The 17402-nt window shown below is 35.0% G+C and overlaps 1 protein-coding gene across 1 annotated transcript in view; it reads right to left on the reverse strand.

The window, feature by feature from the left end:
* Positions 1 to 17402, reverse strand: part of EVI5 (ecotropic viral integration site 5) — a 64950-nt gene that overhangs the window by 8154 nt on the left and 39394 nt on the right. Inside the window, exons 3-4 of the mRNA XM_008580322.1 lie at positions 1312 to 1501; positions 411 to 635 (exon numbers count right to left, since the gene is read on the reverse strand). Of these exons, the coding sequence (XP_008578544.1) occupies positions 411 to 635; positions 1312 to 1501 (415 nt within the window). The remainder of the gene's footprint in view (positions 1 to 410; positions 636 to 1311; positions 1502 to 17402) is intronic.

Below are 17402 nucleotides of genomic sequence, written 5' to 3' on the forward strand. Positions count from 1 at the left end.
CGGGCCCGGGAACGGGCAACGGGACCGCACCCCTCGGTGTTGCGCCTGCGCCTCGCTCAGCCAGTGAGCGGGAACCGGTCTGTATGTGGGATCCGAACCCTCGGCGGGAGCGCCGCCGCGCTTCCCAAGCGGCGCACTATCCAGTGCGCCACCAGGCCGGCCCCATAGAATGTAATTTATAAGTATTTTATTTTCATCAACTAATGCCAAATAATATGATGAATTTTCTATCAAGTTCTCCAAACTAGACAGTGATACAGTAACAGAATTAAAGCAGACATGCTAAAACCAACTTTTTTGCCAAAACAATTGATGATTGTGGTGGGAATTCATTCCTCATCATGGGAAACATGTAATTTCAACCTTCTGAGGATTCATTTCATTTCCAAAAATGAATAAATAGAACTTACCTTCATTACATTAAATAAAACCTCCTGCCCAAGGCTATCTTTTTCCTTAAAAAAATTGTGTTCAGGATAAGTTCTAGCAATGTCCCTTCGGATCAACTTTTCACAAGGTGATGTCATTTTGAGAAGTTCTGAATACTGATCCTTAATTGGCATACTTTGTGCACTGCATAAAAGCTGCCAAACTATTGCTCTAAAGTGGTGGGGTATCCCTTTACGAACAAGTTCCTAAAAATAAAAAGAGTAAAATAAAAATTTTAAAATAAATCATTTAAGTCTCCTACCTTGCAAGCCAAAGAAGACTTATTGGGGGTTGGAGTGGAATGGAGGACTTTATCAATTTATAATTCACAAAGCTAGTTTTATAATAAAACTAGGGAACCTCTACCCAAGACTAAGATTTGGCCCTTGTGTATATCCTGTTCTGGTCCAGGGGACTACAATGCCATTGATAAATTCTGGTCATCTTGCACAGAGTGTAAACTTTAAAAGTATTAAGGACTTAACCTGTAGAGCTGAGAATGATGGTACAGTAACCATCACGTTTCAAAAGGCTGTTTAGGGTAAAAAAAAAAAAAAAGTAAAAGACTGCTAATTCAAGCATGTAGGATGTCACATCTTCATTTCTGAATCTATAAAATAAGAGAATTGAACTAACTTCTAAATTAACTTCCAGCTATCTATTTCTTCTATTTCTACATTTTGAGGACCTTTTATAACAACTGATATTTACAAATCAAAATTTCTATGGATACAAACAAATGAAAACACATAAAGGAGACCTCTTTATTATACAGCTTGGAAATTACTAGAATCTGTTTTTTTTTTTTTTCCCAATCCTCTATTAATCCATGCCTGATGCCCTTTGGGACATGAGGAAGAACTGCAACAAAAACATGAATACCTTAACTTGCTTTTCCTTCTTTCTGCGTACATCTTCCCATTCATTAACAATTCTTCCCCAAAGAATCCAAGAATCTTCTTCAAGGTGGCTGAGATTGCTAGAGGCTGATGAACTTGATACAAGAGAGGAGCCGCTGTTTCTTCTTGACCCATTTACAGATCTTAAAGACTTACTATCCGTCTCTAACAATCTAAAACGTAATTAAAAATTGCTCAAGATCTCATCTCACAATAATACCAGATGAAACAGAGATGGCACTTCGAGCTTCACTACGACAATTTAGCCATTGTTTTAAAATAAAGTTTTAATAATATGCATAACTTCAATAATTTTTGGTTGATATCAGTAAGATAACTGCTATGCATTGCAGTTTCAAAATTTGAAATGGCAAATTATATTAAATATTTTATAATGCTATTAACCCCATTTTATAATGCTATTAGCCCCTTTCATCACTATTAAAAACTCAAATTAGGAAATCTGGTGAGAAAAGTGGTCAAACAGGCTTCAAGAAAAAAGAATCTATACATGAAAGAAGTACAATAAATTCTATGGAATAACTAATCCTATAGTGTTTACAGTGCCTCCTGGGCTAAAAAAGTAAGACAGAGCCACAGAAATTAACCAAATTCCTTCTCTTTTTTCATTTTCCTTAAAGCATACATAACTAATCTTTTTTTTTTAAAGATGACCGGTAAGGGGATCTTAACCCTTGATTTGGTGTTGTCAGCACCACGCTCTCCCAAGTGAGCTAACCGGCCATCCCTATATAGGGATCCAAACCCGTGGCCTTGGTGTTACCAGCACCACACTCTCCCAAGTGAGCCATGGCTAGCCCTACACATAACTAATCTTCCCAAACAAAAAGTGTTTTGTTTATGGCTGACATGTTAGCTCAGTTGGTTAGAGTGCAGTGTTATAACACCAAGATCCACGGACTACCTAGCCACCAAAAAACAATAAACTAAATTTTTAAAAAGTGTTTTGTTTGACCCATGCAGTGTTTGTGTAAAACACTGAACTATTACTAATATTCAAACTGGGATATTATATACTTGTTTATATACATATATACTTTATTAATAATTCTAGATTCTGTTGAAAAATATAACGATAGGGCAAAACCAGCCTATAATCTTTCCTGTACAGTAACAACAGGGTGTAGCTAAGTAAGGATCTCTTCCTTTAGATGAGGAAGAACTTCAAGTCACTCAATCTCTACAATCCCTAACCTTTTCCCCAAAACTCAGGCCAATTAACTGCTGCTATTTATCATTGGTCTTACACTGTTAAACTGGGACCTCTTGACTTTCAAGATCCCTACTGACTTTTGAGTTTGCAACACTGTTTTAGGTCTTTTCCTTATCTGTAGAAAAATGGCCAAGCTAATTTCAAAGATCCATTCCATGACTCATCACATTAAATCCTTTATTTTTTTCACATATGCACAACCTATAAAGGAGAGTTGGAAAATGTGGCTCTGTAACTATAAAGATAATAATTTAGGGCCCATATCATTCAAATAATATGGGCCCTAAAACATCAATTTGTGTATTTAACAGGCTACCACTCACTTCCAGTAAGCCTTTGAGAAAAAGTCATCTGCATAGGATACAACAAATGCTCCCAATATTAACTTATGAAATATAAAAACTGAGAAAGAAAAAAAATATGGGTTAAATCCTCTTCAACAGATTATTGAACTACCCTTTGAGAACCAGATTTATAACCTACTCACCTTTACATCCCTTAGAACATTTAGCTCAATGCAATGTACATCAACTATTTATTAAATTTAAATAAATCATAATTCTTATATTTTAAAAAAACTTCCAAATCTCAAATATGTCATATCGAATAACACAATAGTATAAATTAAACAAATTCTATCTCTATTTAGGAAAAATTTAATATATTTTCATGGGGACAATAATTTAAATAAAATTTCCCAAATATTGCTAGAAACATAAAATGTTATCAAACAGCCAAGTTAAGCTTCAACTAACCGCCATAAATACTATTTATTTAAAAAGTATTAGAGATGATGTTTTACTTTAAATACTGTTTTTCATAAATGTTACTTCAGTATGTCCATAATATATCTTACGAAAAAATTAGTGTATCTGTAAAAGTAATTTTCTATATGACTCTAAGCCCTAAAAAGTCTAAATGAATAGAGAAACAAACATAACTGAAATAACCTGAACCTAGTTCTTTGCTTTACTTATTTATTAAATGCTTGCTATATGCCAAATAATTTATACTGCATCAATACCATCAATAAAGATGGCCGGTTTGCTCACTGGCTGAGCGTGGTGCTGACAACACCAAGCCAAGGGTTGAGATCCCCTTACCGGTCATCTTTTTAAAAAAAAAAAAAAATACCATCAATAAAGATGGCCGGTTTGCTCACTGGCTGAGCGTGGTGCTGACAACACCAAGCCAAGGGTTGAGATCCCCTTACCGGTCATCTTTTTAAAAAAAAAAAAAAATACCATCAATAAAGATGGCCGGTTTGCTCACTGGCTGAGCGTGGTGCTGACAACACCAAGCCAAGGGTTGAGATCCCCTTACCGGTCATCTTTTTAAAAAAAAAAAAAAAAAATACCATCAATAAAGAGACATGCAGTTCAAAGAAAATAATGGTATTTCCTAAGTTAAACCTAAGCTTGAAGTACAATGGCAGTCTAGATTTTTTTTAAAAAGTACCTAAATAGAAGGCTTTTAGAGAGTCAGAAAGGTCTCAGAGATGCTGAGTTGCAACTTTTAGGATAAACAAGAATGCCAAGTGAATTCATGGGTGGGTTGGAGAAGGTTAAGCAGTTCACCTTCAGAGAACACTGAAATAGCATAGTCACTTATACAAAGCTGTGAGAAATGCTTACAAATAAAATATTCCAAGTAAAGACATTAATTTTTTAAAGATACCATCCTTATCTCATACACAAAAATGACTCAAAATGGATGACAGACCTAAATATAAAACTATAAAGCTTCTAAAAGAAAACACAGGAAAACCTTTTTAAACCTGGGTTAGGCAGAAATTTGTTAATGGGACACAAGAAAACACTAACTAAAAAAAAAAAAACCCTGATTAAAACATTGGACTTCACCAAAATTTAAAATCTCTGCTCTTCAAAAGATACCATTAAAAAAATGAAAAGGAAGGCCCTAGACTGGGAAAAAATATTCTCAATACATGTATCTGACAAAAGATTGGTATCTATATGAAAAATTCTTAAAATCAATAGTTAAAAAGCCAACTACCACACTTTAAAAAATACATGAGACACATTGACACTTTCCAAAACAAGATAACCAAACAGACAATAAGCATTTGAAAAATGTTCAACATCTTTAGTTATCAGGGAAATGCAAGTTAAAACCACACTACATACACATTAAAACTTTAATTTACATTTGTAAAGACTGACCATACCAAATGCTGGCCAGAATGAGAGCAATTGTAATTCTTGTATATTGATATCAGAAGTATAAAACAGTACAACCACTTTGAGTAACTGTTTAGCAATTCCTTATAAAGTTAAAATGCATTTCTACATGGCCCAGCAAGTAATGAAAATATATGTCAAAAAAAGGCTTCTCGTTGAAATTTCATAGAAGCTTTATTCATAATAGCCAAAAACCAGAAACAACCCAAATGTCCAGGAAATATTAAATGATCAAATTGTAGCATACTACCAGCAATAAAAACAAACTGCTGACACATGCATCAACATGGATGAATCATATAAACGTTAGTTAAATGAAAGAAGCCAGATGCAAAAGAGGTCCCACTTATATAGAGTTCGAGAACAAGCATAATATACAAGAAAATATAGGAGTTAAATCCTCATGATTTTGAATTAGGTAAAGCCTTCTTAAATATGACACCAAAAGCACAAGTGACAAATGAAAAAACAGATAAACTGGAATTCATCAAAATTAAAAACATTTTGTACTCTACTGGCTACCGTTAAGAAAGTGAAAAGACAACCCACCGAATGGAAGAAAATATTTGCAAATCATAAGAGACCTCTATCTAGAATATACATAAAAAAATCTAACAAATCAAAAATAAGATGACAAAAATACCCAATTTTAAAATGGACACAATATCTGAAGAGACATTTCTCCAAAGAAGAACTACAAATGGTCAATAAGCACATGAAAAAATGCTCAACAGCACTAATCACCAGGAAAGTGCAAATCAAAACCACAATGAGACACCACTTCACAACCACTAAGATGACTATAATCAAAAAGACAGTTAATAACAAGTGTTTGTGACAATAGGGAGACAATGAAACTCTCATACACTGCTGTTGGGATGTAAAACGGTGCAACCACTTCAGAAAACAGCCTAGCAGTTCCTCAATTGGTTAAACAAAGAATTTCCATGTGACCCAGCAATTCTACTCCTACACATATATTCAAGAGAAATGAAAAATTATTTCCATACCAACTTATACATGAATGCTCATAACAGACCAAACGTCCATCAACTGATGAATGGATAAAAAAACGTACAATATATCTGCACAATTTAATATCATGCAGCCATGAAAATGAATACAAGAGAAATGAAAAATTATTTCCATACCAACTTATACATGAATGCTCATAACAGACCAAACATCCATCAACTGATGAATGGATAAAAAAACGTACAATATATCTGCACAATTTAATATCATGCAGCCATGAAAATGAATAAAGTTCTGATACATGCTACAACATGGATGAACCTTGAAAATATTATGCTAAGATAAAGAAGCCAGTCACAAAAGGACACATATCATGTGATTATACCTTTATGAAATATCTAGAAAACAGAAAGTAGATTAGTTGTTGCTGAGGGCTGGAATAGGAATGGAGGAAGCCAGGGATCCATAACCGCTAATGGGGTGATGAAAATGTTCTAAAATTGATTGTGGTGAGAGTTGCACAATTCTGTGAATACACTGAAAACAACTGTATACTTTAAATGGGTAAGCTGCACAGTATATGAATATCTCAGTAAAGCTGTGATATAAAAAAAAGAACAGGCAAAATGTACCTATAGAGATAAAAATCAAATGAGAAGTTTTGGGGACCTGGGGTTGCTAGAAATGACACAAAGAAATTTTGGGGGATGATGTGAATTTTTTGTGATAGAAATTTTCTAAGTCTTAATAGGCATTTGGGTTATACTCAGGAATATACATTTGTCAAAACTCAAACTGTACTCTTAAGAACTATACATGTCTCTCATTGCAAGTTATTCATACTTTTATAAAGATTTATAAAAAAAATTTTGTCTCTGTTTAATGGAACTAGGGGCAATAAGAATAGGTAAAGGGCTGAGCCCGTGGCGCACTCGGGAGAGTGCGGCGCTGGGAGCGCAGCAGTGCTCCCACCGCGGGTTCGGATCCTATATAGGGATGACCGGTGGGCTCACAGCGCTCACTGGCTGAGCGCGGTGCGGCCAGACTCAAAAAGGAAAAAAAAAAAAAAAAGAATTAGGTAAGAAACTACTGACTTTCGTTACTGGAAGCCCTTCAGAACTTTTTAAAAACCAATGACTATTACTTTCTAAAGGAAATTTTGGGGTATATTTTATAAAGGAAGGTATAAGCATTACTTCATTTCTGCCTTTTCAAACCTCTTGGTTATTCCAGCAAATTTTAGAATTCTCTAAAGAAAAACTTTAGAATTTTTACAAAGAAGAACTCCGTCTGAGAGAGTCAGAACACTTCGTAGAAAAAGTAATACCTAAACTGAAACTATCTCTCTCCAGTTAGCTACTTAGTCGTGGTATGCTGGAAAAGAATCTACATATTCCTAAAGAATATATATGTTCCTTTATAGAATATATAGTTAGAATCAAATATTTGTATTCCTTACTGCTAAAAGTAGTGATAAAACAACTTGGGAAGGTTCCTAAACAGATTGCCACCTAGTATCAACATAAATAAGATACTCTGACTGACAGTAGAAGGGCACATTACCTGAAAGCAAACAATTTCCAAACACCTGACCCTGACAACTGAGAAAATGGTAATACAGCATTACTCACAGATCTGTGGGCTATTGAGAAGTCCATCTAAAACTTATTCACTTATTTTCCTCTTCCCAGATCAGATGGGTTCATTGCCTTGCAGAGATTTTTTGCAAAAAAGTAAACTACCCAATCTGCCCCCCAACTCCATCATAATTTCCTTCTGACTATAACACAAGTGTGCTTTAAAAAGTTCATGGAAAGATTCATATTTTTTTTCTTGGATTCATATTATCTTTTAATTTTGTTTGTCCACAAACTTTTTGAGGTACCTTCGTACAAGAAGAAATTAATCAGATTAAAGGAAAAGAAATGGCCCAGCAGGAATATTGTACATTGTAACCAAAGGCATTCCTTCTAGGTTTGTGTGGTTTCCTGTTATTTCTTCTCTGCCACTGCTTTACAATAATTCAGACCCAGATTTGCCCATCCTCCCAGAATGCTGCCAGACATCAGAGGTTGGATTTCTATTAACTGGGGAACACACAACCCACAGTCTCCTAACCAGGCAACTCCAAGGTTCTTAGAATAACTCCAGAATCTATGAGCAGCCATTCAAAATGGAGTCACACGCTTTCTTATCAATAACATGAAGCACATATTCATGTCTCAGAGCAACAGAAATAACAAAGAGAGAATTGAGAAAACATAATTAGCACAGGAAACAACTGGGGGACAACAGAGAGGTGCACAAATGATAGGGATCTCTCCAGGTCTGAAAAACAAGGATTTTTCTTTTGCTTTGTTTCCTTAAGATGAGGGCTCAAAGAAGGTGAATATGTGAAGCTTATAGCCTCCTCCCAAATATTCTGATCAGAAACTGATGGTTTGGAGATTACTTTATAAAGACAATCCACACAAGCCTAGCAGACTTCTTAGACTTCTTAATCTTAAAATAGACTATCTGAAGCTAAGCTACTTGCCACAGAAAGGGGAGTACAATATATTCTTTTAATTAATTATATCATCAAATTCTTTAGGGAATCAGACAGCTGATAAAAAGTTAAAAACAATCCTCAATCATAAAAAAAGAATAAAGAGTTTGAGTGAAGATCTAAAGGCCTTTCCTATGATTAAAAATACATAAGTTTTTAACACAGAGACTTGAAAATATCTGTTGATGGTTGTTTCATGAAGAGTATTTTCAGAAAAACTGAAATGCTGCGGTGGTAAAATTATAATATAAGATGATCATCTAGATCAGTCTGTCCATCAGAAATATAATATAAGCCACTTATGAAATTTTAAATGTTCTAGTAGTCACATTTAAAAGTTAAAAAAAGCTGAATTTTAATAATTTATTTTATCAAATACAGCCTAAATGTCATTTCAACATGCAATCAAAACATTTTAAGTGAATTAGATATTCTTTTTTTCCCAAATCAAGCTTCAAAATCTGGTGTATATTTTATTCTTACAGCATATTGCAAGTCAGACCAGACACATTTCAGGTGCTCAACTGCCACATATGGCTAGTGGCTACTATATTGGACAATGCAGATCTAAATATTGGTAAAACAAAAAGATATATATAAATTAAGGTTTCAAAGATTCCTGTTTACCTTTTTTATTTATTTTTTTTGTAGTTGGCCGGCATGGGGATCCAAACCCTTGACCCTAGTGTTATAACACTACACTCTAACCAACTGAGCTAACCAGCCAGCCAACCATATCTTTAAAAAAAACATAAAATACATTTACTTTAAAAGAACCCTTTCCATTTCTTCATTCTCATATCTCACCCCCAAAAAAATGCTAAAAAGCAAAATCTGGTTACAAATAACAGAATGTAAAAGGAAATAAACATGTTTGCAATGCCAAACTTTTAAACCACACAACATTCCCCTCCTTAATTAAAATACATTGCTATTACACTTAAACTTACCTCCTTAAATTCATCCCTGCCAAAGCTTTTGTATTTTTAAAATAAAAAAGCACATTTAACACATGAGGGGGAAAGCTATTCCTATTACAACTTTTTTAAGGCTATCAATTATTAACGTTCATCAAACAGATCTCTGACATTTCATTAAACTGTTTCTTCACATCTTTCTGGAGTTGCCACACATACTTATTTTTAAAAAGTAATAGCTGCAGTAAAACTATGGGAAGGAAAAATGTTTCTTTACAGAATTGGATATTTTCATGTTTCTTAAAATGTAATTTTCTAAAATATTGCCATTTTCATACTTTCTGAATCAAACAAAGTTAAATAACACAACCAGAGACTCATTTACATTTGGGAAAGAGAAGAATAAATCCTAAATAAAAGCATCTATTCTGTAAGGTGGCAAGTGCTTGGGTCTCATAATTTTTACTTTAGATATGTATTACACATCTATATTACACACCACAGAAGCAGTCATAGAAAATTTAAATTATTGGTTTTATAACAACAAGGTCAAGGGTTTGGATCCCACTACAGCAAGCTGCACCCCCCACCCCCAAAAAAAGAAAGAAAATTTAAATTATTATTTTTTGAATTTTTCCCTAGACTTAATATGTTGGTGTGGATGTAGAGCAGAATAGGAGAAAGAGGGCTAGATCTTAGGGTTCTTCATTTTGTTTTTTTGTTTTGTTTTGGGCAGCTGGCAGGTACAGAGATCAAACCCTGGACCCTTGATGTTATCAGCACCATGCTATGTTATTTTATATTAAAGTCAGAGAGATGCGTTTTACCACCAGGATTGTTCTCCTAAGGCAAACGAGATGTCACTAAATTCACCCATTCTCTACACATAAATCCTTCCCATGGATTCTGGGTTTTAATGATTTAAAAAAAAAAAAAAAAAGTTCAACTTTTTCAGTACTTCCACACAAGAACAAAGGGTGACTTAACCTTTCACTCCTTTTATTTCTTGAAATTCTTATCAGAATCTCCTTTCTGAACATCTTTAAACAATGCTAGTAATTACTCTTTAAATTGTTACCATATACATTAAGCACATCTGGTATTCTGGAGTAAATTGTGAATTACTTAGGAAGAAGTTCATCTATATACCCAAACCTCACCTAGAAGAATTTTTAGAATGGTGCTTTGTGTATTTTAATTGTATAATAATTATTGATTACAACCATAAAAATGTTCAACCTTGGTCACTTGACAAACTCAGTACCAAAATTTATTTTATTTTATTTTATTTTTTTTATTTTTTCCTTTTTTGTCTTTTTTACTGACCGGTAACGGGATCGCAACCCTCGGTGTCGCGCCCGTACCGGGGACCGGCAACGGGATCGCAACCCTCGGTGTTGCGCCCGCTCCGCGCTCAGCCAGTGAGCGGGAACCAGTCTCCACATGGGATCCAAACCCTCGGCGGGAGCGCCGCTGCGCTCCCAAGCGGCGCACTCTCCAGTGCGCCACCAGGCCGGCCCCACAAATTTATTTTTTGTGCTAACTATATCATCCATGTAATAACCAATTCTGTTGTGGAAACGGGCTCAGCAAGGAAGCATCTGATACTCAGAGGGTTGGAGAGTCAGGTATTTACTACGCTGGTGGGCCCAGACAAGTTAATGCTTGAAAATCTGGACCCCAAGCTCAGGTCTCACAAAGTAAAGCAGATTCTTCCAGGTTTTTACATTTTTTTTTTTTTTTTTTTTTTTTTTTTTTTTCTTTTCTCAGCATTCACTAGGATAGCATATGTGGTCTGTGCAGATAAGCGAGCTTGGTTACAGAAGCCAAAAATACAAGCAGTGATTAACAGCCAGACTAGTGGAGCAAACAAATATAGTTTCAAGGACAAAATATTACTTTGAGGATTATGAGAAAATTATTTTGGCATTTTTCCCAACAATTCAAAACATACAAATCCTTTATACCTCGGCACTATTAATGCTTTACTTTACCAGTCCGCTCTAGCTTCACATCTCACTAATTTTTCCACCCCCTACCTCCTTTTGCTCTACTGAATGGTCCCTACCATATTTCTTTTTCCTCTGAGGACAGAGAGAAATTATGTTATTTGCTCATAAAAGCCTTTACACAGCCTAACACTCTACATTTGCTCTTTCAAGATACTCTTCCGGTCTCATCTTATCCAAGAAACACTGCCAACCTGCCAAGACCTCTAACAAAAGGTTTAGCTCAAAATCTTTCAAACGTAATAAGCAAAGGGGTAAAAGTTAAAAGCAATACACACATACATGCATTAAGCCCACAAAGTTATCATATGCACACAGCTCTCTGCCTTACCCATCAAATCCTGAGAGCCAAAGAAAATCTTTTAAAAGGACTTTCTAGAAAATGATCATCAGAAAAGGGTAATTTCTATCAGCAGGTTTGCATGAGCTGATATTAGGTACTCTTGTATGTGGCTCAATTAGGCCCAGCTGAAAATCCCTAACTCCTAAATTCTATTCCCCACAAATTTCTTTCATGCCTTTATTTTCTGTCTCCATTACAACAGGAAGGGATCAAGCCCAAGGATAGGTCTTTTTAAAGCAAAAATTTGAATAATTATCTCAGCAGTAAGTTTTTTAAAAAGCTGAGCAGAGGTAACAGAATATACTCATATATGGTATTAATTCCTAAATTTAATTGTCAAATAATATAAATCAATTTTTCTAATCTTATTCAGACTTCTTTCCCATGGCAAAGGAAAATATAAAACTATAAAAAACTATTTCAGGACTGGTCGATTAGCTCAGTGGGTTAGAGCATGGTGTTGTAACACCACAGTCAAGGGTTTAGAGCCCTGTATCAGCCAGCCACCAAAACAAAAAATATATATATTTCATTCTTGCCATGACGGATTAAGAGAGACTAGATTTACCCTCTTACCTGAAACCAAAAAAAGAATGAACACAATATATGAAATTATATGAAAACAATGGTTTTCAAGACTTTGAACAATAGGCCACAAGGGAGAACAATTCCTAAGATTCAGGAAGTAAGTTAAGTAAACCCTGTCATTGTTGTCTTACCTGCCTTGAGTTTCTAGGCCCTGATACATACAGGGAAAATTGAGACAGAGCCTAGTGTACTCCCTGAATAGAGGAGATGGAGCTGAGGTCACGACAAGTCAGACAAGCCACATTTCAGGTACTCAACTGCAGTTAGACCAAGGTGGCTAAAGTTCATAGGAAAGAGTACTAGAGAGGAAAGAACTACACAGAGATCTTCAGGGTTGATTGAGTATCCCCACCAAGTATTCAGTTGGAAACTGATCAGTGCATTCATGTAAGGAAACTACCTAAGGCTAAAGAACGAACCACAAGAAAAGATTAGATGTAACATTCGCACAGGGCTGGGAATAGTACCTGTCCCCACCAGCCAGTCTGGAAAAACTCCTGTTTCAAAGCATACTAGATAAACTATATAAAAGGGTCTTGTCTCAGTAGAAAGGAATAATAGTCCTAGGCTGTGCACTACTCTAGAGCAAAGTCTTTCCAAGTAATTTAACTGCATTGCAGAACAAAACTCAAGAGTATTTACAGGAAAATGTCAAACGTGATGAGGTAAAATTCATGTCAGGCATCTAGTCAACAATTATCAAATATGTAAAGAAGCAGAAAGATATAACCAATAATGAAGAGAAAAAAATCAATTAATCAAAAACAGTACTGACTAAAAAGTTAGAATTACCAGACAAGGCCATTAAAAGTTATTATAATTGCATTTCATATGAAATAAAAATTTTTGTTTCAATTCAAAAGTTTAATAGAGACATACAAAAAACACTCAGCTCCAACTTCTAGAGATAAAACTACAAAGTGAAAGATGGAAATAAAAATTTTTGTTTCAATTCAAAAGTTTAATAGAGACATACAAAAAACACTCAGCTCCAACTTCTAGAGATAAAACTACAAAGTGAAAGATGAAAAATACACTGGATGAAATTAATAGCAAATCAGACATGACAAAAGGCAATATTGAGGGCCGGCCCGAAAAATACACTGGATGAAATTAATAGCAAATCAGACATGACAAAAGGCAATATTGAGGGCCAGCCCGTGGCTCACTTGGGAGAGTGCGGTGCTGATAACACCAAGGACATGGGTTCGGATCCCATATACGGATGGCCGGTTAGCTCACTGGGTGAGTGTGGTGCTGACAACACCAAGCCAAGGGTAAAGATCCCCTTACCGGTCATCTTTAAAAAAAAAAAAAAAAAAAAGACAATATTGAATCTGAATACATTACAACTTTCCAATAACTGAAAACATTATCAATGAGCTGTGGAACAACTTCTAGTGGCCTAATCTTTGTGTAATTAGACTCTTTGAAGAAGAGGAAAAGGACAAAAAGGAAAAAAAAATTTTCAAACTTTAAGAAAACTATAAATCTACAAGAAGTTCAAAAAACCCCAAATATAAGAAACATGAAGAAAATTACAAGACACCTCAGAATCAAATTGCTTAAAGTCAGTGATAAAGCAGACAGAAGGAAAAAAAAGATACACATAGAGAAACAGAAATAAGGAACATATCGGATTTCTTGTTTAAAACAATGTAAGAGAGAGAAGTTAGTGAAACAACATCATTTAAATACTAGGGGAAAAAAGCTGTCACCCTAGAATTCTATAGTCTGAGAAAATAAATATCTTTAAAAATCAAACGGAAAAATGAAAATTTTCTCAGACATACAAAAGTTAAAAAATTCATCACCAGCAGCTCCACACTACAGGAAATGTTAAAGGAAGTCCCTAGGGAAGAAGGAAAATGATATCAAATAGAAACCTGTGTCTAAAGAAAGAACAGAAGAGCACCAGAAATGGTAGCTACACTGAAGAATACATGAGGTTCTTATACCACACATGAAGTGCTATCATATTCCTTGAAAGCAGACTGTGATAAGTTAAAGATGTATACTAAAAACCTTAACAGAATCACTAAGAGAGCAGTTATAGCTTATAAAGCAACAAAGGAGATAAAAAAGAATTATAAAAATATTCAATTAAGTCAAAAGAAGGCAGAAAAATTAAAAGAAACAAAAGTGGAAAACAAGATGACAATAAAATAATAAAAAAGGAAACTAGTAGATGACAGATTTAAATATAACCATATTAATAATCACATAAATTTAAATGGCCTATTTTCCTCAAAAATCTCAAAAACATATTAAGTGAAAAAAGCCAGTCACAAAAGACCACCTTTTGCACAATTCCACTATTGAATCATAATGCAATTCCCAAAATAGGATAATCCATAGAGACAGAAGTAGATTAATGGTTACCAGGCACTGGAAGGAAGGTGAAATGGGGAGACTAATGAGTAGAGTTTCTTTGGGAGGCAAAGAAAATGTTCTGAAATTGGATAATGGTAATGGTCACACAATTTTGTGAATATACCAAAAATCACTAAATTGTACCCTTTCAAAGTGTGGATTTTATGGTATGTGAATAAATTTAAAATAAAAATACAAAAAAAAGGAGCTGAAATAATAATAATAATAATAATAATAATAATAATAATAATAATAATAATAATAATAATAATATACTTTTTCTTAGATCCATCCCTGTAAGATTATACTCAGTCTCACCCATAAAAAATGTGGCCATTAGATTTGCTCTGGCCAATAAAATGTAGGCAAAAGTTATGTGTACCACTCCCTGGCACATGTTTTAAGGTATTTCTTTTTTGTTTTGTCTTGTTTTTCGTTTTGATGGCTGGCTGGTTCAGCATCTGAACCCTTGACCTTGGTGTTATCAGCACTACACTCTAACCAAGTGAGCTAACTGGCCAGCCCTAAGGTGTTTCAACTTTATCTCTTTTCCATCTGTCACGAGTCCAGTTTATCGTGGACAGGGGGCTGGGTGCTGGTCCTGGAGTGAAGAAGTGTAGAACAAAGAGATGAATGGAAATGAGAGCAAGAAACAAAACTCTGTTTTAATTTTTAAAAACTATAAGTACCCCAATTAAAAGGCAAAGATAGATTGTATTTTAAAAAGGAAGACCAAATTATATGCTGCCTAACAAACTTTAAAGATAATAAAAAATAGAATAAAAGTAAAAGGGTAGAAAAATAGATAGAATAGATAAAATAGAAAAATAGATAAAATGTTAACACTATTGAAAAGAAAGTTACAGTGACTATATTAATGAGATAAAGTAGATTTCCAAGCAAATACTACCAGAAATAAAAAAGGTCATTTCAGAAGAAGACATAATAATCCTAAATGTTTATATACCTAATAATAGGGAACTTCAGATTACTTGAAACACAGAATTTAAAGATAAATGTACAATACTTCTCCCTCAATACCTGATATAACAAGTTTGCAGAAAACCAGCAAAGATATAATAGACTTGAACAACACTATCAACCAAATTGAACCAACTGATATTTATGGAAACATTTCACCAAACAAAAGCTGAATATACATTCTTCTCGAGTGCACATAAAACATTTACCAAGATAGATCATAACCAGGGCCATAAAATGAGTCTCAATAAATTTGAAAGTATGTTGCTAAAACAGGGCTTGTAGAGAAATGTATAGCACTAAACACACCTATACTAGAAAAGAAACAGCACATGGACGTTACAAGGTCACAAGACATCACAGATAAAGATCAAAGACATTTCAAGACAACTACAGACCAATTTCCCTCACAAACATAGATGCAAAAATTCCAAACAAAATTTAAGCAAATCAAGGGCTGGCCTGATTGATTAACTCAGTTGATTAGAGTGTGGTGCTGATAACACAAAGGTCCAGCATTCAATCCCTGTACCAGCCAGCTGCCAAAAAAATAAATAAATAGAAAATAAAGACATGGGGCTGGACCATGTTTTAGTCCGAGCGAGTTGAGCATTGTGTGTAATTGAGGAGTTTGAGCCAGTCCTCATGGAGTGCTTCAGCTTCAGTTAGGTCAGGTAGATTGTTGTGCCACTGTGGTCTGATAACACTGCACATTCTGAGTGGCTTATTTACCAGGTGAATGTTCCTAACTCACTGGACTTTCTGTAATTAGTGTGGCAATCACCAACCCCATAAAGTGACATAGTACAAGAAGGGAAAGGATTCTCTATATGCCCGGGGAAAGCAGAATGATGACAGGAAGTAGAGTGGCTATGGTGGGCAGACTAAGCCGATTTTCCAGAAAAAGGCTAAAACTACAAAGAATACTGTGCTGGGGCTTGAGTGCATTGAGCCCAACCGCAGATCTAAGAGAATGCTGGCTATTAAGAGATGCAAGCATTTTGAACTGAGAAGAGGTAAGAAGAGACAGGGCCAAGTGATCCAGTTCTAAGCTTCATCTTTTGTTTTATCATGAAGAAAATAAAATCTTGAGGTTATTTTCCCTTCATTTTGTTGCAGTTGGTCTTTTGCAAGGGAATAAACTATAGCCATTAATAAAATTTCCCTTGTGAGGACAAAAAAAAAATCGAAAATAAAAAATATAAGCAAATCAAATGCAATATTTTATAAAGACAATATATCACTATCCCAGGAATGCAAAACTGGTTTAACATTTAAAAATCAAAGGCTGGCCAGTTAGCTCGGTTGGTAAGAGCACAGCCTTAAAACACCAAGGTCAAGGGTTCAGATCCCTATATCAGCCAGCTGCCCTCCCTGCCAAAATGTAATTTGCCATATTATCAGACTAAAGGCAGAAAACCATATGATCCTGTCAACAGATTCAGAAAAAGCATTTGACAAAATTAAAAATCTATTTCATATAAACTCTCAACAAACAAGGAATAGAAAAAAACTCTCTCAACCTGATAAAAGGCGTATGCAAAAACCTCTAACATCATATTTAATGCTTTCTCCTTAACATCAGGTAAAAAACAGGGATGCCTGTTCACCACTTCCATTCAAATTTATACTGGAGGTTCTGGTCAGTTATAAAAGTCAAGAAAAAGAGATAAAAAGCATCCAGATTGGAAAGAAGTAAAAGTGCTCTTATTCACAGATTATATACTCATCTACATAGAAAATCTAATGGAATCTTGGGCCGGCCCGGTGGCGCACTGCTACAGTGCGCCGCTTGGGAGTGCGGCGGCACTCCCGCCGAGGGTTCGGATCCCACATACAGACCGGCCGCTCACTGGCTGAGCGAGGTCCACATACAGACCGGCCGCTCACTGGCTGAGCGAGGTC

This window comes from Galeopterus variegatus, unplaced genomic scaffold (genome assembly GCF_000696425.1).
Source record: "Galeopterus variegatus unplaced genomic scaffold, G_variegatus-3.0.2 Scaffold2065, whole genome shotgun sequence".
NCBI classification, from domain to species: domain Eukaryota; kingdom Metazoa; phylum Chordata; class Mammalia; order Dermoptera; family Cynocephalidae; genus Galeopterus; species Galeopterus variegatus.